We start from the raw sequence: 24,640 nt of genomic DNA, 5'->3' as shown, positions 1-24,640 counted from the left end.
TTTCTTATTTAAATAAATTTTATTTATTTTTTATTTTATTTATTTAGAAATACTGCGAGCATAACTCTGGCCCAAGCAGGAGGGGACTATATACAACGCAAGGGCAGGTTTCTCTACGAAAGTGCCAACAGAACATATTAATAGAGCTTCTTAATCCAAACAGGTAAACATATTAAATCTGCGTCGCGAAAGCATCAAAGTAATGTACTCTGAAAACGAATAAATACATCAACATTCCCAAACAAGTCGAACATAACAAGCAGCAGCAGTATTGTACATTGGAGAGGACTACAAAAAATGTTTTTTTCTATTTCCCTGATAGAATTATCTGAATCAAACACTTCAATTGGCAACAAATTCCAATCAGCAACAGTTCTGGGAAAAAACTATGCTTAAATCCTTTAGTGCGGGCAAATATTGTAGCTAGTAAGTGTGGGTGAAATCACCTTGTTTTCGTTCTAGCGGCTGGCTTAACACAATCAGGCAAATTAACATTTACCTTTCCTGAAATTATTTTGTGCAAAAAGGCTAGGCGAGCAACTTTTCGACGGGATTCCAGTGTTGAAATACTATGTTGTTGCATGAGTGAAGATGGCGAATCATACCTTTTACACTTTCCAAAAATGAATCTTAATTGCTTTCCTTTGAATTCTTTCCAATTTTGCAATATCTTTTTTAGTGTGAGGATGAAAAATGACCGCCGCGTATTCGACCTTCGACCTACGCAACCATTCATTGTAAGCTAGAAATTTGTACTTATAGGAGCATTTTAGTCTTCTCTTCAGAGTCCAAAGTTGCCTGAGCGCAGATGTACAAATGCTTGAAATGTGACTAGACTATGTAAGTTTATCGGTTAGAATGACACCGAGATATATGTAGTTGTTAATTTGGCAAACTGAATTATTACGAAGACTATATGAAAATGTGGTACGTAACTTCTTTCTTGTTATACGATAGAGTACTGTTTTCTCAATGTTTAGCTGCATGCCCCACTCCTGGCACCATTGATCTATTGACTACAAAGTCTCCTGAAGCAAAAATTGGTCGGTTCTAGAGTATATTTCTTTAAAAACTACACAATCGTCCGCAAACAATCTGACACAGACTTCTTTTGAAATTACTTGAACTAAATCATTAATATAAATTAAAAACAACAGCGGCCCTACCACACTGCCCTGTGGAACACCAGATGTAACTCGCAACACATCGGAGAAGCATCCACGCACCTCAACAAACTGAGTTCTGTTATGCAGATATGCTTTAATCCAATGAACAATTCCGGATGGGACTCCCAGACATTCCAATTTAAACAAAAGTCTAGCGTGAGATACTGTGTCAAATAAAGTTGTTTCATGCATCGTAACTCAATCGTCTGCAATGCAGCGACTTGTTGCGCGGCCCGACTACCGAGCAAGCTTGAGCGAATGCCAAAACGTAACGATTATCTGCTCTCACGTGACCACCTTCTGTTTCATGAGGTCACGACAAACCCACCTCCCGGATATAGTGAACTACCAATCTAGTTCACTATACTCCCGGAATACAAAACGGAGGCTTGTTCGTAGAAAAAGCTATTATAGTAAATATTTACAGGCCGCTCTGAGGCTTCGCAGCATACGTCTGCAGATTACTCGGACACTAACCTATATTCACACACCAATATTTTCGAACGCCACTCTGTACTCACTCACACTCGGTCATGTGCACTCACACTCATTGAGAATCACTTTGGTTCCTACTGACGCCTGCTTATACTCACCAACGAACATTAACACCTACCGACACCCACTTATGTGTGAGTAGTAACGTCTACACACACTCGGCGACAGTCACTCACGTTCAACTCACGTCCAACTCACGTCCACTCAAAATCACCGTCCCTGACTTTAGTTCACACTCACACTCACTACTGTCCATACTGACGTGGACTCACCCTTCGGCACTCACTAACGCTCTCACACCTGTGAAATGAGTGTGAATTTCAGCACGAGTCGTTAAGAGCCCCGTGTCGCAGAAAATCCGCCGTCGGAGTTGGTGTAAGCAACGGTGTCTGGCGGAAATAATCGTGCCGAACCACATTATCCCGAACCACCCCGACCGGGCGGGCCCTTCGCGTGGCGCAAGGCGTTAGTGAACAAAAATTGAATTTCTCAAATTAAAATCCGTCTAAGAAATCGTAAAGTACGACTTAACCACAACCTACTGACGTGGATAGCGTCGGATTGTAATTTGAATATACGAGAAAAAAAGCCTCCTAAGCAGCCAGGAATCTTTGAATGCTATCGCGTTCCACTCTTAAAGGCGAAGCTTAAGCGTCCTCCAATTCTGATGGTGTTTCGCTGTACTTTGGTTCTAGGCACCATAGAAGGGAATGTTGAAAACCAAACCTTTCTAACTTTTGATCGGGCCCCATCTCGCAGAAAATACGGTGTCGGCGTCAACGGCATCCAATAACGCTATCACGTTTCACTCTTAAAGGTGAAGCTTAAGCGTACTCCAAGTTTTTTTTATTGCGATAGCAATTATATGGACACTCAAAGATGATTTAAGCCGTCGGCGTCGCCGTGAGGTTCCGTATGACGTCAGCGGCGATGAAATCGTCGCCGCGCGCCGGACGCTGTATGTGCGAGTGAAAGGGCGCGAGGAACGCGCGCTTTCACGGGAAGCGAACGCACGGCGGAGAACAAACGCGCGTTCTGCACCGTGCTCCCTGAAGGGCTGCATAATTAAGCGTCTCTTTCCTCCTTTCCCATCACCATATATAGAGAGCAACCACCATATATAGAAAGCCTCGCAGTTGAAGAAAAATTCGTCCTGGTCCGGGACTCGAACCCGGGACCACCGCCTTTCCGGGGCAGCCGCTCTACCATCTGAGCTAACCAGGCGGCTAGCAGATTCAACTGCGAGGCTTTCTTTCGAGGAACCCGGTTGGGTTTCCATTTGTAGCAAATTGCTACATTTGGGTGGATGTCTCAGTTTCCCTTTAATTACCTATCTCCAGCTAGCTGATTTCCGCTGAACTATTACATCAAACACTTGCCTTTGCTTCGAGTTGTCGACAAATTCGACTTCGCCCTGCCATCTGCTAGCCGCCTGGTTAGCTCAGATGGTAGAGCGGCTGCCCCGGAAAGGCGGTGGTCCCGGGTTCGAGTCCCGGACCAGGACGAATTTTTCTTTAACTGCGAGGCTTTCTTTCGAGGAACGGTTGGGTTTCCATTGAGCATTGCTACATTTGGGTGGATGTCTCAGGTTCTTAATTACCTATCTCCAGCTAGCAATTCGCTGAACTATTACACTTGTTGCTTCGAGTTGTCGACAAATTGACTTCGCCCTGCCATCTGCTAGCCGCTGGTTAGCCTCAGATGTAGAGCGGGCTGGAAATCCGGGTTCGAGTCCCACGAATTTTCTTTCTGCGAGGCTCTTCGAGGAACGGTTGGGTTTCCATTGTAGCAATTGCTCATTTGGGTGGATGTCTCAGTTTCCTTTAATTACTTATCTCCACTAGCGGTTTCCGCTGAACTATTACACAAAGTAGGTGCTGAGCAAGATTAGGGAACGTGATTCCTCCAAACATTCGAGACATGTTCACGAAATGCGTAAGTACTACTGGCACCTGGTATCTTTCTCTCCTTTGTTATATGTTTGGATAAACTATTGATATCATTTTTTTCTTAAAATCTTCATCTTAATAATGTAACTCCCTTTCCAAATTTAAATCTTACTTAAAGGACTACCTATTTGAATAAAAAAATAACTGTTCTAATTAACATGCTATTGCCTTCGTATTATTCCACTTTTTCAAATTTATTGTGCTGACATGTTATACCATGGTATTATTATCTTTTCTTTTTTTGTTGTTATGTTGTTGCCGGTTTCTTTTGTATTTTTGTACAGCTTTCATTTTGTAACTTGGTTTTTTTTAGTATATGATTATGCATGATATTACTGTAATTATATTGTCTTTATTGTGCTTGTTAATTTTTCACCTATGCAGTGTTAGTTTCGTTTCATACTAGTCTAGTAATTAGTACATAGACTAGATACTAGTCTATGTACTAATTTACTTATCAATAAAAATGAATTGAATTGAATTGAATATTCACTATGTCAGAGCTCGTTTGTCTAATGTATTCGTTTATACAGGGTGTCCCAGCTACCACGCAGCACGATTTAAAAAAAGAGCAACGGCGTTACGCGAAAAAACCTAGTTCGTATTGTTTCCAGTACAGTGTAGTACGGCAGTAATTTTTCGTTACTGATATTTAATTAATTAATTGTAATTAGTTATCTAACTCGAGAAGTACTGTCCTAATTATCAAAGTGTAATGATGCGTTTGTAGGCAAGCTCGTGGGGCATCCTCACTGCCGGTATTTTCAGCGCCGTACTAACTTGCGTACTCATTTTTTTCCAAGTGATAAGAAACCCCACGACATATAAAAAAGTACCACGTGACGACGCTCCAACCCGCATAATAAAGCAGCGCCCTCGAACAAGCTCCCTCTGAGTTAGCCAGAATGAAATAAACGAAAAAAAAAAAAAGAAAAATGGTGACTGAGTTTGTGCTTTACCCCCACCAAAGGAGCACATCGCGTTTGGTCTATAGTTGGAAACGAGCTGCGATAGCTGTTGTCTTAGCATAGATAGTGTGCATGGGTGGCTTTTTTTTTTCTGCGCAGAACTTGTCACCGCAGAAGCTTATCGATGAAATCCGCGCAAAGGTTTAAAGATGTGTTTTGTATCGCCCCAGTCGCCATGTATTATTCTAATGAGCAGAAGGCGAACATGATGCTTGCCTTGGGAGCTGCAAATGGCAACACAAGAGAGGCCGCAAAGATTTATCGTCATGGAAGTGTGGCGGTAGACCCAACGCATCGACAATCATCAGAAATTATGAAAACCTGTGAGAAACCGGCAGCTTCAAGAAACAGCGGCAGAGGACTTCATCTTTGAGTCCTAACATACGCGCGGATGTTCTGGCATTTATGGCCTCAAACCCTCAAGCTAGCGTGCGAGACGTGGCCGCCCAGGCACCAATTTCCAAGTCGTCAGTTTGGAGGACTTTAAATGACTCGGCCTTTCACCCGTACCACGTTAACCTGCTCCAATGCTTGGAAGCGAGGGACTTGCAGAATCGTCTAGATTTTTCGAATTGGATCCTCACAAAATCCGATGAATCACCGACCTTTCTGAGCAACGTCATCTGGACAGATGAAGCCAATTTTTGTAGAAATGGCCAGGTAAATCTGCACAATGCACACTATTGGAGTGACTCCAATCCACACTGGGTAAAGCGCACTCGGCACCAGTACCAGTGGTCGTTCAATGTGTGGTGCGTAATTTACGACGGCGGTATAATTGCGCCCATATTCTTGATCAGACAGTGACTGGACAGCGTTACGTGGACGAAATCCTTGAAGGGACGGTGGATGGTTTTTGCAGCGAAGTCCCGCTATCATGTCTTCCACTTCTGTGGTATCAGCAAGATGGGGCGCCAGCACACAGCAGCAGCCGAGCACGAAACTGGCTGAATGCGACTTTTCACACACAATGGATTGGAAGGCACGGGCCTGTTCATTGGCCGGCTAGGTCACCTGGTCTCTCTCCACTCGATTTCTTTCTGTGCGGTTACGTAAAAGATCGTGTTTACGTGACCGAGACGAAGACGTCAGATGAGCTCAAGGCAAGGATAACGGATGTCTGCATCAGCATCGCACCCTCGGTCATCAAAAAAGCCACTGAAGATGTGATAAAGCGGGCTCAGTACTGCGTGGCTGCAGAAGGGGACCTATTCGAACACGTCCTATAAGCGGTAGCTAGTGTTCAACGGCGCTTACGAATGCACCGATAATAAAGCAACACTGAGATCTGACTTTTTCCTTTGTTTTTCGCTCACGTCCCGATTGCCAAATCGGAACATTAGGCAGTGCAACATTACTTAATTGAACGCATCGGCTTTGTCTTTTCTCTACACGTGGGTCACTTTCGAGTGCGTTTATTTTACATTTACTTTTTGCCATGAACCTGTTTTGGAATCACGTACTCATGAAAAATAACGCCCTCACTTTAATTTGGCTTTGGTCCGAAGCAAGCTTCTGGCGCGAAGTATAGCTGCGCATGCACTCCTTCGATGCGGTGCGAGCAGAGCTGGTATTTTGAAATATTCTATGTCTATGTCATTGCTTATTGCGTTTCGCCCGTGATCAGAGCATGGCTTCGACCGCGTTATCAAGGACCATTTTTATCAAGTGGCTCACTCAGCCGTTAGAGACAGATAAGAAGCGTGACGTATAATTGACAGGAAGAAATCGCTTGCTATGCCACGAAACTTGCTGTTGCGGATCCATCCATACCATTGTCAAGGTGATGCGTTGTTTCTTGGGCGGTGCGAACAGGCAAAAGCCGTTGCTTTCAATCAGCTTGCTTGAGGGCGCTGCTTTATGATGCGGGTGGGAGCGTCGTCACATGGTATTTTATTATATTTCGCGAGGTTTCTTTATCACTTGGAAAAAACGAGTACGCAATTAGTACGGCGCTGAAAATACCGCAGTTATAGATGCCCCACGTGTTTGCCTACAAACGTTGACACTTTGATAATTAGGAAAGTACTTCTCGAGTTAGATAATTAAAATTAATAATTAAATATCAGAAAAAATTACTGGCGGCTACTACACTGTACTGGAAACTAGTACCTAGTTTCCAGTACCTAGTGTATTGTTTCCAGTATGCACACTAGGTTTGCTTCGCGTAACGCCGTTGCTCTTTTAAATCTTGCTGCGTGATAGCTGGGACACCCTGTATACAGTTCGTTTGGGTAGCGTGGCGTTGCAGTTCTCATTGTTCTTATCGGTACAACTGTGTATGTAAACTGTAGTGTTCTACGATACGTATGTCGTGCGCTGTTTTTCTATTGTGTGCGCAGATGCGCAGATAGTTCCATTGTGCAAGTTTGTTTTCCTGCAGTGCGTTTTCGGCGCTCACGGACGAATCAGTGAGACATAGAAAGCTTCGCTTTAATATTGGTCTGCTCCGGACCGTGCCCTAATTTTGTGTAAGCAATGTTAGGGGGCGCAAACAACCAGGGCTCACAAAAGAGCCCCAAAGAAGTACAAAAGAACGCAAGTCGGACGTCAGTATGAGCGGCCGGCCTAATAATCCAAACTGTCGATGGTGGGCCATCTGTGCTGCTTCTTGTCTCTTCGAGGCCGGGACATTCCCACAACAAGTGGCGTAGACTGGGGCGCGGTCCATGTTGCTTGTCTGACTGCAAGCGCGGCGGAGGAAGTTTATTCATCCCGTGGAAGCGCACCCTCCTCGGCGCTGTGTTTCTGTCGTTCCATGTTCTGCTCGACGTGACCCTGTTCAGAGTTCATGTGCGCCTACGTGTGCAGTGACCTTATTTACACCAAATTTTTGCATGTACACTTATGCATGACACACCGTGTCTGTAATATTAATAGATATGCGTAGCTTGAACCAAACGTGTGGGGAAGTCCGACGCAATTTCTGTGGAAATACATTTTTTTGTTGTTGTTGTTGCGAGGCGAATACTAGGTATAATTATAAAGGTGACCCTGCGTAATATCATGCGCGATATAGCAAACATTTCAGTGTGAAAAAATGTAACTGCATGACGATGAGAATGTTGTAAGAAAATAAAATAAAAAAAGACCATACAGAACACTTCCTATACCAGAGAAAGCTTGGAATATTGTACCGTCTGAAGGCTGCCGAATTCGAACCTGTTGAGAAATCTAAGAAAATTGCTAATTGGTGGCAGTAAGATGCACAGTACATAACACAGAATTATGAAACTAGGATACTCCGTGAAATTTACGCAGTTACAAAAATACGCGTAAAATTAACAGAACAAATTTCTACGGAAGCCCTGCCTTCATGGTGTAAATTTAAAAAAATACCACAGAGTGTATGCTTTACATATAACATTAAATGGAATAATCCTGTACTGTAAAACTGCATAACAGCACCTTCCGATTTTTACTGTATATACACTGTAAATATTACAGTACAAATGTGTAAACTTGTTGCCCGTAAAATTTACGGCAAAATGTGCATCCAAAATAACCGTGAATTTTTGTAAGAACAATGAGCAAATATTTACCGTGGTGGTTAGAATAATCCCTCACATAACCAGCTCTCAACGTCTTCGGGTATTGGGCATGCGAGCATTTGTGCATGTGAACTTTTGACTTCGTCCCCACAACAGCCTGTCTGCTAGTATGCGCGATGCTCATGGGAATGGAGGACAGACATCGCCAGCCCTCTTGACCTGTCACTGACATTTAAAGATTCAAGAGACAAGGGGAATACAAATATGGTCCCCAAGCGAAATGCAGGTGCAAAAATGCTGCGCACAGCACACCTTATTATTGCAAACCACGTCAAAAGCGGCGCGCGAGGCTGGTGATGGGCACGCCAAGTGTCACGCAGCTGTGGCGATTCGGTCGTCTTGCTCGCGCACATCTCGGCACTGCTTCAGTCCTGATGCAACGGCCACGTGAGGCAGCTTCACAGTCTGTGGTGACAGCGGAGACTCGATGGGACGTGAACGGGTGTTCGCCGCTTTTGTCCACTTGAGTGCAGTCTCCCGAGCTGCTTCGGTTAGCCGGCCACGGAGGGAGCATGTGTGACTCGCTTACTGAGATACTGACGGCTCCTTGTCCTTCCAATAAATGAAGTTCTTCTCTATGATGTCCACGATCTCGGGGAACTCGCCGAAGTCTGCGTGCGTGGAGGAAGATGAGTAAGCTCGTGAGATTATCAAGCACACAACAATAATGGCGTTCCCTTTAATTCAGATTTCAGCAAAGAAGTCGGAGAATAACATAGGCGAATAAAAACCAAGCTACTATCGTATTAAAACAATTGTTGCGCTCTGCACTGCACCTCTGCAGCAGTCGGATTATGGCTTACGCTTGTTCTGAAGCGCTTTTTATGCCAGAGCATTGTATACAGAGACGGATTACAGCGGAGTGCCATGACAAGCTGACCGGCCACTTTTTTGTCCTGTTCAGGGCATTCACGGAGGCGCCGCAAACTCCAGTTGCTGTTCCCAGTGAAGATCGTGGCATGGACACGGCGGCAGTGGTGCAGGGGGTGGGCGGGGGGACAGCAGTTACTGGCCTAGCGCTATGTTGTCCGGCCAAGTTTATTAAGCCTATCCTTGTCGTTACAATTTCGAGTGCGCGCACATGAGTTTGAAGTTACCCCATTTTTTAATAGTCCAGAGTCCTTGTGGTCATGCGACTGGCAGCTAGAAATGTCGGATATGTGACAAGTCTCCCGACACTGACCTTCTGCACATCACCTTTCCGCACATGACAGTATTGTCGCAAATTAGACAGGTGGGCGAGTTGATTACCGTTCATTGTTAAGACAGCGCAAACGGAACGAAATAGACGGGAAGGCGCCGACTGACAACTCCCATTTTTATTAGAAAAAAAAAAGGCCCACCAGTGATCGCATGCACTCAACCAACAACACCTTAGAGCACATCTATTTCGCAATCGAACAACGATTGTACTGATACGCAATTATCGGACTTTTTCCTGATGTGGTACGCTTCCACGATTTCACCTGCCCTCTGACTGCAATGCCTAGATGTCACAGAACTGCTCACTCAAGAGAAGGACTACAACCACCCGACCTACAACAGTGTCATGTCAGCTGTCAGTCAAGGCCTGTCCTATGTTCTTCTTTCCGCCGTGCCTCCATTTACGCCAACACGCGCACGTGACAGTGCAGAGAAAAAAAAAACACGGCAGTGACGTCAACTTGCCTGACCATGCCTTGAACATGTCGCGCACGAAGTAGGAGATAAACCCGGTTTGGGACTTGGCGATGCTACAAGTGGCCCGGTCGAAGGCAGGCATCATCACGGGAAGTCCACGACGCTTCTCCTCATCAGTCTTCGTGACGAAATGCGTGTAACAAAGCCGATAAAACGGTGTTTTGGAGTAAACAGCGCAATCGTCGGATGACATTAGATGTAGCCAAGATAAACCATAATGACACAAGCTGCTTCAAAAGAATCGGCCAAGGCTTGTTACAGGCGAAAGTTTATTACTATTTTTCAAAACTGCTAGTCAAGTCGAATGTTCTCGCTACTCTAAAGGTTGTTCACTGTTGCCTTAGTAAGTTGTGTTCGAAAAGCTGTTGGTCAGGGTTCAATGCCCGGACCAAAACCCTGTTTGGTTTCATTCGTAGCTTCGTGCTACGGACTGGCCAGTGTGAACTTTCTGTTAAACGAAGATTCGGCTTGTGGCACTTTATCATCTATTGCGATGAACAAAACATGAATAAATGTGAAATGGAAAGGACGACTGCTGCGTATACCTACCTGGGAGCAGTACTCTTCGGCGATTCTCTGCGCCCACTGTATGCACAGCTCGATAGGCCTGGCTGGGTTGGAGACGTCAGCGCACTTGATGAGCATCCTCTTGATAAGCACCACGCTTTCAGGCGAGCGAAGCGATCCAAACTCCCCTTGGTCTTGCGTGCCCTGCAAGTGTCCAGAGCAGCATGTGAAAAAGGTTTAAGAGTACTACTAACCCTAAGGCTGTTACGGAAGACCAGATTCAGCCACGTCATGTATCATCTTTACGTCAAATCTTTGTCAGATACAATCTTTGCTAAAACGCCTCATCAGCCACCCTACTTGTTTTAAAGGCTGATACGTGGAGAAAATGAAGCACGTTGTTTGTAAAAATTTTGCACACCACTGCTAGTAGCCATTTTTAATTTCTCACGGGCGAAGAGCAAGAACAGTTTTTATTTCTCCGTAGAGAACTGGCGAGTGTAGTAGGTTTAGACTGATCCGTGGTTTTGACCTCATTAGCGCAACTGTACCGCGCTGAACTGTAGTATATATTCGATAGTTAAATTATGTGATAAAATCACCATATGATTATGAGGCACGCCGTAGTGGAGGACTCCGGATTAATTTGGACCAGCTGGGGTTCTTTAACGTGCACCTAAATCTAGGTACACGGGTGTTTTCTGCATTTCACCCCCATCGAAATGCGGCCGCCGTGGCCGGAATTCAATTCCGCGACCTTGTGCTCAGCAGCCCAACACCATAACCACTGAGCAACCAGGGCTGGTGAACATTCGATAGACATTTGTAGGGGCTTGCTAAATGTACAAATTTGGAAATTATTATAAGAGGGTTCCAGTTAATGCTTTCACTGCCAGTCACCTCTGGTCCAAATGCTTCGTCGTCTTGGGAGGGTTTCTGAAAGGCGTTGAGGAATTTGGACAAGTGCTCGAAATGCTTGGTCATCTCGGTGGCCAGCACCATGTCGATGATGGAAGCTCGCACCGAGCGGTAGACGTCGCGCTCCATGTTCTGGAAGATGTTGACTTTCTCGTCCGACAGCGTCAGTTTGAACCCGAATGCTGCGTGGTGGGTCTCCAGCACCGAACTGCACGGGAAAGGACTCGTGAGGTCGTGGGCTTTCTACATTACAGCAGCGATTTTCTAGACTTGTTGCACTGTGCCACTCATGCGGTATAACCTATCAGCTGTGGTACTGTTCGCTATGACAGAAACCTTGGTAGGCTTACATGGCTGTGGCCCCAAGTGGCAAAAATTCTTGGCAATACCCTTTGCGAGTGCGGCGCAGAATAGCAGCGCCAAATAGCAAGGGCGCGCAAATACAGGCCTGTAAACACTTTTTGCCTGTTCTTCTTTTAAAGGGCCCCTCACCAGCTCTGGCCATTTCGAGCTGACAAGCGCAGTGCATACAATGCGTGCTAACGATCGTGTCTGCAAAGTACTACATCGCTACGCGCCGCGATAACAGCCGAAATTTCAAACCACACGTCGTGTGCCCTTCCCCTCGTGGGCGTCGTGCGCCCAGCCGGAGAGTTGACGTCATCCGCACAATTGCGCCTACATTATAGTGTAGCCTACATAGTTCGAAGTGCTGTGACGTCACTCACAGTAGCACGTGGCTTTGAGAATTATTCAAGGCAACAGCAGCTATCTGCTTGATCTATTGTTTCAACAGACGAATTAAAGTTTAGAGAAATAATAAACTTTACAAACCGAATGTCTGCTTGTCATTGTATTACTTCGTACCATCGCAAGACAGGTGTACTTCCGTTTCGTCTGCTTGTTCCCACCTCATGCGGTCGCGCGCGCAGAGAACGAAACTGTCATTCTCTACCATGTTCCAACGCGCGATCATGCTCTTTGATCCTTTCGTGCCTACCTCAGTGTTCATTTGGCACTGACGTCTATACTTCGCCATCCACGCCACATATCCTCGCCCAGGTCAGCGATGGGGCATTGTCTGTTTCATTTTCAGTCGGCCATTTTTCGTAGTTGCATTCGTGCTGAATATAGCGAATACAATTAAAACTAATAAACTAATAATAAACTTTACAAACCGAATGTCTGTAATCGACATTCGGTTACAAAAACACATCGAAAGTACTCGAGGATGATTAGGGAACCATTGGCTTCCTTTCAGCCGTGCGACATCAGCTCAGTAGTTGGCTCAGTCGATAACTTCGATTGCTCGCCTTCTTTGGTTCTTTGCACACGGCTGCAGGGTTGCCTTCCTTAGTTGCCCGATATCCCCAGCACACCACATTTACAGGCCCCTTGAGTAGTTTTCATCATATCAATGTTTTTCACGGGTGCAGAAAGCAGTGTTCCAGTGACACACCAATTGAGCTTGCTTCATGCTTGCGTGCAAGTCGCAGCCAAGTTTCTTCGTTTTCTTTATGGATACTTTGGCATTGTGGGGTTTCAAACGTGTTCTTGGGACAAAAGAACCATGTGCAACACAGTATTGCAAACAATCAAAAGGGCATTTAATGTGCCTTTTATTATACACAAATCTAGCCCGCCGAATGACTCAACAGAACACACCGATGGGCGCTAGAATCGAGGACGTCCGACTCACCGCGACAATACAGGGTGTTTCATTTTACTGCACCAAATTTTTAAAAATTGCCTGTGGCAGATAGCACAATTATAATCCATGATCTTAACTACTCGATGTGGCGGCCATTACTTCCAAGAGAAATAAAAACACCTAATTGAATAATTAACACAATCACGTTAATTAACTTTTTAATTAATTATTTTGCAACACATCTTTCAATCTACGAATTATAGCCGCTGAGTTCGCAAGGCGTATCCACTTAGAACGAATTCTCAGGACTGAACCAGTTTCGAGATATTCATTTTCAAAGTGTACGACGAAGTGCATGGGCGTTCCAGTCACCTTTTTGAGGATAACGCTGTTTTATGCATTGAAGCACAAAAGTAACTGGAACACCAATGCATTTTGTCGGACACTTTGAAATTGAATATCTCGAAACTGGTTCAGTCCTGAGAATTTGTTCCAAGTGGATACGCCTTGCGAACTCAGCGGCTATAATTCGTAGATTGAAAGATGTGCCGTAAAATAATTAATTAAAATTTAATAAGCGTAATTAAGTTAATTATTCAATTAGGCGTTTTTATTTCTCATGGAAGTAGTGGCCGCCTCATCGAATAGTTTAGATCAAAGATTATAATTGTGCTATCTGCCACAGGCAATTAAAAAATTGGTGCAGCTAAAATGAAACACCCTGTATATCGAGCGAATATTTTCGCTCAATAAGTACATAATTATCTGTACCTGAAAAGCGCGGACACAGAATGGAGGAAGAGGTCAAGAACGTTGGCAACGGGTCATTGAAGACGAACCAAGAGTCATCAAAAAGAAAGTGAGAGACACAGAGACCGTGAAAAGGATGCAAAAAATGGAAACAAAGAAGACCATGGAGAAAGGGAAAAACTGCACGATAACACAAAGGACAGTGCCTTGCTATTTGAAGCTCGAGCCGATTGCCTAAGGACAAAAACATACCGGAGCAAATACTCACAACAAGATGAGACGTGTATGCTGCAGCAAAAATCCGGTGACCGCTCAGCACATCATAATGGCATGCGAAGGTATTCACCCACTGAGACCCGTAGGTAAGGTACACCTTCCATAAAGTAGTAGTAGCGATTTTATTGAAGATACGGAAGCATCAACCGGTCAGCAGTCGAGATAAGAAAGAGAGGTATTGCTGAATTTTAGAGGTATTGCTGAAATTTAGAGTATTGTTGAAAAAAGAAAAGCAGGGAAGATATCAATATGACCGGATCCGTTACAGGTATAGGTAGATGTACAAAGTAGATAGAGAAGTTTTGAAAAAGAGAAAAAACGATTAAGGGAGATGAGTGCAAAAAAATGCTACAGTTTCGCCCGAAAGGCGAAGCAACGATTGCGATAGCAAATTAGTAGACAGCTATACGAAGTAAGAATAGTAGTTTTATCGGCTGTATAAAGTTGTAAACATTCGCTTACTAACTAAGTGAACAAGCACTGTCACGCGCGCATAGGTAAACAGTAACACATCTCGCTCGATGACCGCGGAAACTCGCTATCAAAACGCTGGAGTGAGAAAGCTCGGCTGCAGCAGCGAGCGAATTGACCTTCGTGCTGTCCCTCACTTCAACGCGAACCAAACTTCGAAAGCACAGCGTATTCACCCACTGCTACCAGCACTCAGCGTATGTACTTTGTCTAAATCGCAGATCGCTTTGAAGATGACACCTGCGCGTTCGCGCACTTCGTCTACATCGCAGATCGCTTTCAAGATACGGCGCCCGCGCGACTCTGCCGTCAGCAGCAGCCGCCAAAGTATAACGTCCCCCTCGTGCGGGCTTCCGTCAGGCATTCCTCTCTCTCGCGCGCAAGATTGAGCCGCAATCGTTGGCTGACCCTCGCAAGCTTTCACTCGCACATACAGCGTACGACGCGCGGCGACGATGTTATCGCGTTTGGACTTTATACTGAACATCACGACGACGACAGAAATGCACTTGGAATGTCCATATAATTGCTGTCGCAATAAAATGCTAGAGTGAAAAGCATCTATAGCATTCCTGATTAACTGAAACTGGCTAAGTGACTGTCACCGCCTTGTTTCAAAGGGGATGCCAATTAATCATCATCATCGCGGCATCTCTCGTACTATTATGTGAAGCATTTCTTGGCGAACATTTGCTATTTTGACAGTATCTATCTATCTATCTATCTATCTATCTATCTATCTATCTATCTATCTATCTATCTATCTATCTATCTATCTATCTATCTATCTATCTATCTATCTATCTATCTATCTATCTATCTATCTATCTATCTATCTATCTATCTATCTATCTATCTATCTATCTAGCCGCCTACGTCTTCATGCTCTCATGGTAATTTCGTTAACTTGGTATGTACCAAAATTGGCGTACTATGACAAGAGTATATGACGAACATAAATGATATGTCATGACATGCGTGTCATGTAGGTCATGAAACAGCCGCCTACGTCCTGGTGCTCTCATAGTCGTTTCGTTAACTTGGTAGGTACTAAAATTGGCATAGTATGACAGCTAGGAGTGTTATGACGAACATAAGTGATAGGTCATGACATGCACGTCATGTAGGGCATGACAATGACTCAGCGAAAAAGATTAACACTCAAAAACCACTCAAATGGGTTCGGACGTGGGTACTAAGTGAAGGAAACACTAAAGGATGCTGGTAGAAGTCATAGTCATGAGCATGACTAAGCAAAAATGAGAATGACTCAGCGAAAAAAAATTAACACTCGAAAACAGTGGAATGGGTTTGGATGTGGTGCTAAGTGAAGAAAAAGGCTAAACGATGATGGTCGAAGTCATAGTCATGACCATGACCATGGCTTTCACCTTAATGTCCTTTAGGTGCAGCTAAAGGGACTCTTGAGGACTCATGACATGAATGTCATGAAATGCGTGTCATGTATGTCATAAAAGAGCCGCCTACGTCTTGGTGCTCTCATGGTCGTTTCGTTAACTTGGTAGGCTCCCCGCACACTGCTTCGCATAACATCGATTCCCACAGGGCGTGGGATCTGCCGGCTTTTCTGCAACTAGACCGACTGCAGGCGGCGCTTAGCTACGTGCGAAGCCGGAATGCAGGAAATGCGAGAGCCATGAGAGGAAAACAACATAAAGGGGCGCAAGAGAGTCGAGCGTCCGCATATATCCTTCGTTCCTTTTTCGTTATAACAATCAGCACGCTTTACAAAAGCGACAGTTCTTATGAAACTGCTGCACCCTCAGCAGATGACAAGTGTGCAGAAAAAAAATTGCAGGGGTTCAAACTCCGCTGGTAAAGTATAAATTTTGCATATATAATTATACACTCGCACGGTCCAGGCGAAATATTTCTTTTAACAGGTTGCGAATTTCGGCGTGTTGGTACCGATCGAAGCCGGGTAAATAAAATTTGCAAAATCGCGCTATGAACAGAATTCAAGGAGACATGTACTTGCCGCATATATCTCCCCTTCATTGTGATTCCGTTTATACTGCACTTTTTGCAGAGTTAGTTATCTCTTTACCTGTCTTCTGTACCCGCACTTTCTTTAGAGGAACTTTCAAGGATGACGAAAAATGACAACGATTCCTTCCGCAGTGCTAGAGATAGATGAGTAGCAATTTCAAAGCCATCTCAGCACACTCGAGTGGACATGTCGCTTTTCCACGACAAATATTGTTTGTGTTGAGTGATTGCATGGTGTAGAGGCTGCCGTTGAATGATTTAGAGAAGGCGCGCTAGGCTTGAGCACGCACCAATCGTTGTAAAGAATTGCCAGCTCGTGGTTGGAGTTGCAGAGAAATGGTGTTGACCTCCCGGGATGGTCGACGTCGTGGATCACGGCCGACACGAGGCAAATGGCCTCGTCCAGTGGATCGAATATGTCCTGCAGCCGAGAACAGCACAGTCAAAGAAATAGTGTTGCAATAATCGTGAAAGCTTGAAGTATCAAAATTCCAATCCCACTTGAACTTGAGCGGTGGCAGTTGTAAATAATTCCTAAGCCGATAGTTCAAATCATTTCATCAAGAGCGCTGAACACTTGAAACTTTCTTCTCACTAAAGTCTTTCCAACTGGCGTTGCGACTGACGTTGCGAAATTTTTTTTTCGCAACGTCAATGGCAACGCCAGTGACTGCTGTTGCGACGAAAACCACCAGCGTGCCGCAGCTAAAAACCCTCGCCCTCTTTTGACGGAGTGGTCAACTGACAAAGCTGCTGTAACTTTTGAAATGTTTAAAATGGTTACTAATAACTATGTAAGCCGTTTTACCGTCACAGAGCTTTCAAAGATGATCGGCAGCGTGCCGAACTTTCTAGACTTAGGTTCCTCCTATAAAGAAGGCAACTTCATTTTACGTGAAAGTGGAAGTGCAGAATAGTTAATCCCAAAGGCCATCTAGGCGACTTCTCAACCTGATCAGGATCGGAAGCTACGTTGGGATACTTGGTTTCAGTTTGGTTAGAACGAAAGCGGTCGCCCTTATAATTCATGTGAAAAATAAAGTCTAAAGGTTAAGGAAAGCTAGAAAGTCCTGCTTATATAGCCATTAATTATACTGGCCAGATATCCGCCTTATCCAAAATACTGAACAGCAAAATACGCTCTTCAAAAATGCACTTTATTGGTACCCCTCTAGCAAACTTCATTAAAGCTTCGCGTACCAGCTAAGTTTTGGCGCTATGTAAGTTGTAAATATAATGGCCAAAAGGCTTCCCCTTCATTGGAAACAAATGACAAGGCGGACCAATTGAATCGCTACTTCCAGTCGGTGTTCACAATGGCAGCATTCGCCGATCGTCTCATCTAGCAGAAATAAATTGTTAGGAACTCTAGAAATAACAGTGTTATGCTGTGCCTGCTGTTAAACCTCGATGGAAAAAAAAAAGAGCTGTGGCCCAGATGGGATAGCGAACACTTTTCCCAAACGGTATGCAGAGCAAGTTATTAAGGATCTTTGCCTCATATTTACAAAATCTATCCGCGATTCACAGATGCCTGGTGATAAGAAGTCTGGTGATAAGACAATTCCATCAAACTACAGGCCTATTTCCTTAACTTGCACCAGCTGCAAACTTTCCAAGCATATTATTCTCAAATTCATTACAAAGTTTGTCGAGGACAATGGTTTGCGGCACCAAAACCAGCATGGATTCCGGAGGGGCCTATCTACCGTGACGCAACTTGTTGGATACTTTGCTCAAGGTATTAATGAACACTCAAGTAGATAAAATTTTTATGGACTTTTCAAACGCGTTCGACCGGATTTCCCATGAAAAGTTAGTTTTTCAGCTGGTTCGCAAACTTGGGGATGGGGAAGTGACTCGTTTGACTAGTAGCTATTTGTCCAGCCGTCAGCAGTTTGTACAATGCAGTGATCATGTTTCTGACACATTAAACGTCACATCCGGCGTGCCTCAGGGATCCGTCTCGGCACCGATATTATTTTTGTTGTTTATAAATGATCTGACCACCGATATTAATGCAAACATTAGGCTGTTTGCAGACGACTGTGTATCGTATAGTGAGGTTAAAGACTGAAGTGACCAAATTGAACTCAATAATGCACTGAACAAAGTGTCACGCTGGTGTTCTAATTGGCAGATGGTGGTTAATCCAGATAAAACAGTCACGATGTCAATGACAAAAAAAAAAAGAAAACAAGCTTAGCCTTTTCTTACGGTTTCAACATCAAGCTCCATAACGTAAACCAGCACAAATATCTTGGCGTTATAATCTCATTCAATCTCAGCTAGACAGCGCACGTGGAAACCATAGCCGCGAAAGCCATAATGAAATTGTTTTTCCTCAAGTGGATGCTACGCCACGCCAACCATGACACTAAGCTTTTAGTATAGATCACACTTGTGAGACCGCTTCTAGAATAGGGTAATATAATCTGGTTCCCATTCACAAGTAGCGTGTTAGGTATCAACACGCTTGAAAGCGTGCAGCGGAAAGCAGTTTGATTTATGTTTAACCGCTATTGACGCCTGGATTCTCCAACAGAATTATATCGTAATCTGGTTCCCATTCACAAGTAGTGGTATCAACACGCTTGAAAACGTGCAGCGGAAGGCAATTTGATTTATTTTTCACCACTATTGACGCCTGGGTTCCCCGACAGAATTTTTATGTCCCCATGCAGGATTACCTACATTCCAAAGTCGGGCTAAACTTCATCGCCTAAAGTTTTATGCATGTTACTCCACAACTGGTTAAAGATACCACACAGGATACGTTGAAACTAAGAAAACAAGACGAACACGTGACTTACATGATTTCACACTTCAAGAATATTCGTGACAACAATAACACATTTTATTATTCTTTTTCTCCTAGATCCATACGAGAATGGAATGGTCTCGACCGGCTTATAGTACAACAGCATACGATAGACGATTTTCCAGAAGTGGTAAAAAGAACAGTTTAGTTTATACGCACTGATGAGCTTGTAAGCGTATCGTATTTATACCCTCTCCTTGTAAATGTGTTTTCTCTTAATGACGCTCGTCTCATTATTGTATATGTGCTCACTATATTGTATTTATTGTCTAATTTAGAAAGTTGTTTATGTTTTGTATTATGCGAACAACTACGCTTACACCAGCAATATGCACGCCTTCTCTTCCTTCTTTATTGTTTGGACTTCGGCCAACTCTATTCTTACTCGTGCCAATTATTGTTGTTTACGTGTATTCTATTTTCAAAACCCCACACCTGTAATAAACCTGTCAAAGGGTTGGCAGCATGAAGAAATAAATGAATAATGATAGCGAATGCACCATCAGGGCCATCGTCCCTGCACTTCATTCCCAATGTACTGCAGAGAGCCGGCCATTTTTTTTATTGTATTCGAAGAACCCAAACGCTTATAATATTCAACGGGTTACGTTATTCAGGCGCATGGAAGATGCTGTCAACCACTGAAATTGATTGCCCGCTGAGACCAGAAGTGATCCTATGCAACATGTTTCGCAGCTACCCATGAACGTTGCTTGGGAACAGCGACAGTTAACTGAAGACAATGATAGTGCAGGCATAACAAAAGCACTCTGTGGGCCCACCTATGGCCCGCCATGCTCAGCAAGAGACCCGGCGACTTCGTACTCGGCACAGCGCACACTTGTGCGAGATCTTACGTTCCACCTTTTGTTTTTCCTAGTGGCAAATACAGTCACCTTTTGAGAGCATCGGAATTCGCGCTGAAGCAACTACAGCAGGTCACGCGCACCATGCACCATACCTTGTTTCTCAGTCTGAGCAGGAAGTACGCCGTAGCTTGCATAACGTCTGCCGCGTGCGTTGAGTTGTGGTACGGGTTGTCCTGGTAGTGCGACTCGATGAGCTGCAACCAGTTACTGATGATGGTGTCATCGCACTCCAGGCTGGTGTGCACGCTGAACTTGGCAAATACTGACAGACCCAGCCAGGTGAGCGGCCTGCGTAGAACCCCGTGCAGGTCTATTCGCATGCTTATCTGGCCCAAGGGCCGAATTCATAGTGCTTTTCGTTCACAAGCGGCCGGCCACTTTCGCTATATGTCCGACATCACGACATCGCATTTGTTCATAAGATTTATGGCGGATGGACTTTTCTGTGAATACAAGCATTTCATTCGTAAATTATCTCTGCCAATGCCCGGCCGTTTACGCTAATAATACGTCCAGCATCAGCATTTGCTGTAATTCGCTCTTACACCAGAATTTGCAGATTTTTGCAAGGACACTTTTCATCTTTCTTTTTGGCCTTTATCATTCGGCTGGCACGATGTCATTATATCGCCGGGATCGACCACTCGGCGCTGCGGGTGACGAGCAATGTATATTATAATTGACGGAAGCGAGTCGTTGCTAAATTTGGCCACATATCGCCATTATTCTTGGCGAACCAGGTACGTCATTCTGTTCCTTTCTGATGCACGATGGCAACAAGTTCTCTAAAAAACGTTTACCAAATTTGTAGTGCAACTTGTCCCCAAATAATAATCATCTGTCCTGCTTGCGTTTCCTTTCCAGAAAACAAAAATTCCGACTGAACCAATCTCATGATGAGTGCCGTCATTAATGCGATAAGCATTCAAGCAAACATACCGTATTGCCACCGCCGAAACGCATCATTTGTGAGCCGTGCACTGCAGCGGGGCTCCTACTATCTGGCGCTTATATCTCTGGATGCTGCGCCATCTAGCGGCGCGCGCGCGACGTCTCGCTTCCTTTTGCATGCCCTTCGAGATTGTGCCGGTGGCACGCCAGCGTGTGCTGAGAAATAATCCCTCGCTCAGCGCGAGGCATTTGTGGCGCAGCACTGTGCTTGATGAACCCGTGTTACGCATGTTCGGCGTAAAGAGGCCAAATAGACACAAAGTGACCGCAGTAGGCTATAGGAATGTTAATCGCATTAAAACTGTGCTCTCTAATTTTCTGTCAAGAATGTTATGTCACGCTGACAACGCGTATGCCGGTTAGCCACGGCCAACGTTACGACGAAAACTTGTAACGCTGTAATGTGGGCCAGTCGGTTACACACTATTTTTAACAAGCGCACTGTTTTTGCATAGTACCAAGAGCTTCACAACGGAATGGGACACACACTCCACAGAGCACGAACTATAAGAACTCAAATTTTCAGACGATTATATGCACACGTGGCGTGAAAATAAAGAGGAAGTGCTTCTGGCGGCGGGATTGGAACCTCTACCCCACCTGCGCAGCAGCCTAATACTCCAACCACTAGGCCACAATCACACGTACACCTCTCTTATGCCAACACCAACTAGCTTTTTCAGATGGTCGCTATACGTGTTGATTATGGTGATTTCCATACTATGGCACATACCCACAAGGTGGATCGACCAAAAACTATGTCCGCGCATTGATTATGATGATATATGCATACTATGCATGGCAAAAACGCAAAAAGAACGTGCAAGAAAAGCGCATTTACTAAAAACGTGAACCAACAGCGCAATGCGCATTCCTTTCGTTTCCAAAACCTCAAGGTTCTCATGCAGAAGTCGAGGACATGAAATGTGTGCACGCACCGGCGTGCTGTGTGGGATTCCAGCTCGATGATGTCGAAATCCCACTTGACGTCGTTCTCGAGCAGCTCTTCGATCTTGGAAGGCGCTGCGCCTAGGGTGGGCGGGAGGCAGGCATGCACCGTTGTCGCCTTCACCACGTTCACTGCATCCACCAAGCGGGACGCAGGCCCCGCACATAAGGACTTGGTACGGCTACGTGACCGTTGCGGACCGGTGTCCTATATGGACGCAGCAGCACAATACCTTTCATCAGCGCGGTCTCGTGAGAAAGTCGCCGGACACCCGTTGGTCTCTGGCCCGTCTGCGAGCGAGAAGCAAGAAAGCGTCGTCGCGCTGTGCGTCAAAACGGCCGCACCCGATGTTCTCCGGACACACTGCTGCGCACCAAGCCCTCGTTTTCGTATAATATCGAGTACGGTGACCTTTAATTGGACCAGGGAAGCCAATAAGAGTCAGCTGGCGGTCTTCCGCAGAAGCATATAGTACTTCACAACTGTCAAGGGGCGAGCGTTTTCACCAATTACCGTGCCCCGATTGCGCACTGCATTTTAGTAACATCAGGGTGTCACACTGTGCTTCTCGTTGACAAAAAAAAGAAAAAAAAACTATTCATGAGAACGAGTGCCGGCCAGTTGTGACAACCAACGAGACGAGCACCAATGCGCCAGCCAATAACATTGCTTATGAAAGGAAAACGTCTTCACATCCACCTCGTTTACGAGAATGACAAACAAGGAAAACGCATGCGCGTTTCTCAGAAGGGACATTAATTCAGGACATTGCTATGTACTGCCGAGGTGAACGGCCAGTCTTCCTTTCATAAATGTACTTTCACCTTGCGGATCTGCGCAGTGTATCTGTTTTATAATCGTTTCAGCTTCCGGCTCTGCTTGGAGTTGAATACTCTGCCATACCTCTGCCAAGAAGTCACTTCGCATAACGACTGCCCCGGTCTGGCGGCGATCGTCAGGTTAGGCCACCCCTAACACGGTTAAATTTTTCAGCTGTGAAGTTTTATTGCGATAGCAATTATGTAAGACACTCAAGACGAATTTTCGATGTCGCGGTGATGTTCCGCATATTATATATATATATATATATATATATATATATATATATATATATATATATATATATATAGTAGTAACTGGATTTTTCAATGGGCCAAGCGTATTTAGGAAAATAAGAAGCACAACTTCACGGTTATCTTAGGTTTATTATTTCCCAACAGTTTCGGTCGGTGGACCGACCTCTACCATATATATATATATATATATATATATATATATATATATATATATATATATATATATATATATATAAAGTAGTCCCACGACCGGATCCGAACAGCAGACCTCTACCACAGAAGCCCTATGCTTTAACCATTAGTCCACGGACGCTTGCCTCACTAGACGGAATAGGGCACCCTTAAAAATCTCCCGGGTGCAAGATAACGCTTCGTAGCTGACTGGGCGTCGCGCGTTCTGCGCCGCGCCGATATGTTGCACCCGCGTCTGCCTGAACATCGTTAGAGAAGTCGTTGCTGTCGCATATATCCAACTCATGGCTCATACCCCCTATGGGGTATTCGCCATTAAATAGGCGGATCGTTACAAGTTGTTAACAAAAAGAAACATTTAGGACTTATATTTAGTAAGTGATGTTGAAGGTTGAAAGGACATCTTAAAATTAAAGCAATAATTGTAGGCAAATTATTAACTGAAAAGCACACACAGAAAAAGGAAATAATATGAATTGAACTGGGCACTCGGTTGGAGTCCTTAGGAAATTCCTGAACTGCGGAGTAAACATCCCTGTGTCTGAGCCAGAGCAGACGCCGCAAACAAAAAATGTCAGTTTCGCCCTAAGGGCGAAGCAATGAATGCGATAGCAACACAGCAATGTCATACGAAGTAAGGTGAGCGGCTTTGGTAGCAATATGAATTGTAGTAAACATGAGCTGATTAAGTAAGCAGGTGTGCTGCGGCGTAAGTAGACCTTAAGAGAGACTCGATGACCACGAGAAGGCGCGTGTGAAACGGTGGTGTTGATGAGAAGCGCCTCCTGTGGGCAGCGCGTGTGAAGGTACACACCTGTAGTGCTGCACTGCCGATCCGGGCTGCATTGCATGTGTAGCGTGCGTTGGAAAAATGTGGCCCGACTATTACTAACTGAATGAACAAGCGTGGTGTGAGCGCGCACAAGCAAACATAAATATATCACACTGAATGACTGCAGACAACGACCGTCAAAACGCTGGCAGCAAGCGCATACGCCGCAGCAGCAGGCGAAGGTACGTGCGGTCTATCGCTTCAACGGAAACTGAGCGGCGAATGCACGACGCATAAAGGTCAGAGCCGTGTGTAGATAAGAGACGGTGCGGACGAGCGACGAGCGCGGTTGTTGGCAGAGTAGAAGTACGCCCCCCCCCCCCCCCCCCCGCTCCCTCCGGCGCTGGCTTCCCGCTTCCTTGCTTGCGCGTGGGAGATTGAGTGCGTTCGCTCTCCGTGATAGCGCGCGTCCCCGCACGCTTCCGCTCGGGCATACGGCGCGCGGCGAAGATTTTATCTATAGGGAACCTCACGGCGACGGCGACGGCGACGGCAGAAATCCGGTTGAAGTGTCCATATAATTGCTATCGCAATAAAATTCTCTCTCTCTCTCTCTCG

At 45.0% G+C, this 24,640-nt stretch overlaps 1 protein-coding gene across 1 annotated transcript in view; it reads right to left on the bottom strand.

Annotated features, from left to right (window-relative positions):
• Nucleotides 1–8,294: 8,294 nt before the first annotated feature.
• The window catches only part of LOC119442466 (high affinity cAMP-specific and IBMX-insensitive 3',5'-cyclic phosphodiesterase 8B), a 41,103-nt gene continuing 24,757 nt past the window's right edge, over nucleotides 8,295–24,640 (bottom strand). Inside the window, exons 12-19 of the mRNA XM_037707362.2 lie at nucleotides 22,215–22,272; nucleotides 21,972–22,113; nucleotides 20,175–20,370; nucleotides 16,683–16,813; nucleotides 11,217–11,442; nucleotides 10,359–10,520; nucleotides 9,798–9,927; nucleotides 8,295–8,740 (exon numbers count right to left, since the gene is read on the bottom strand). Coding sequence (XP_037563290.1) covers nucleotides 8,655–8,740; nucleotides 9,798–9,927; nucleotides 10,359–10,520; nucleotides 11,217–11,442; nucleotides 16,683–16,813; nucleotides 20,175–20,370; nucleotides 21,972–22,113; nucleotides 22,215–22,272 — 1,131 coding nt within the window. The 3' untranslated portion in view covers nucleotides 8,295–8,654. The remainder of the gene's footprint in view (nucleotides 8,741–9,797; nucleotides 9,928–10,358; nucleotides 10,521–11,216; nucleotides 11,443–16,682; nucleotides 16,814–20,174; nucleotides 20,371–21,971; nucleotides 22,114–22,214; nucleotides 22,273–24,640) is intronic.

This window comes from Dermacentor silvarum, chromosome 2 (assembly GCF_013339745.2).
Source record: "Dermacentor silvarum isolate Dsil-2018 chromosome 2, BIME_Dsil_1.4, whole genome shotgun sequence".
Classification (NCBI taxonomy): domain Eukaryota; kingdom Metazoa; phylum Arthropoda; class Arachnida; order Ixodida; family Ixodidae; genus Dermacentor; species Dermacentor silvarum.
Note: the sequence above shows the minus strand (reverse complement) of the source record. Positions and strands in the feature narration are given on the sequence as shown.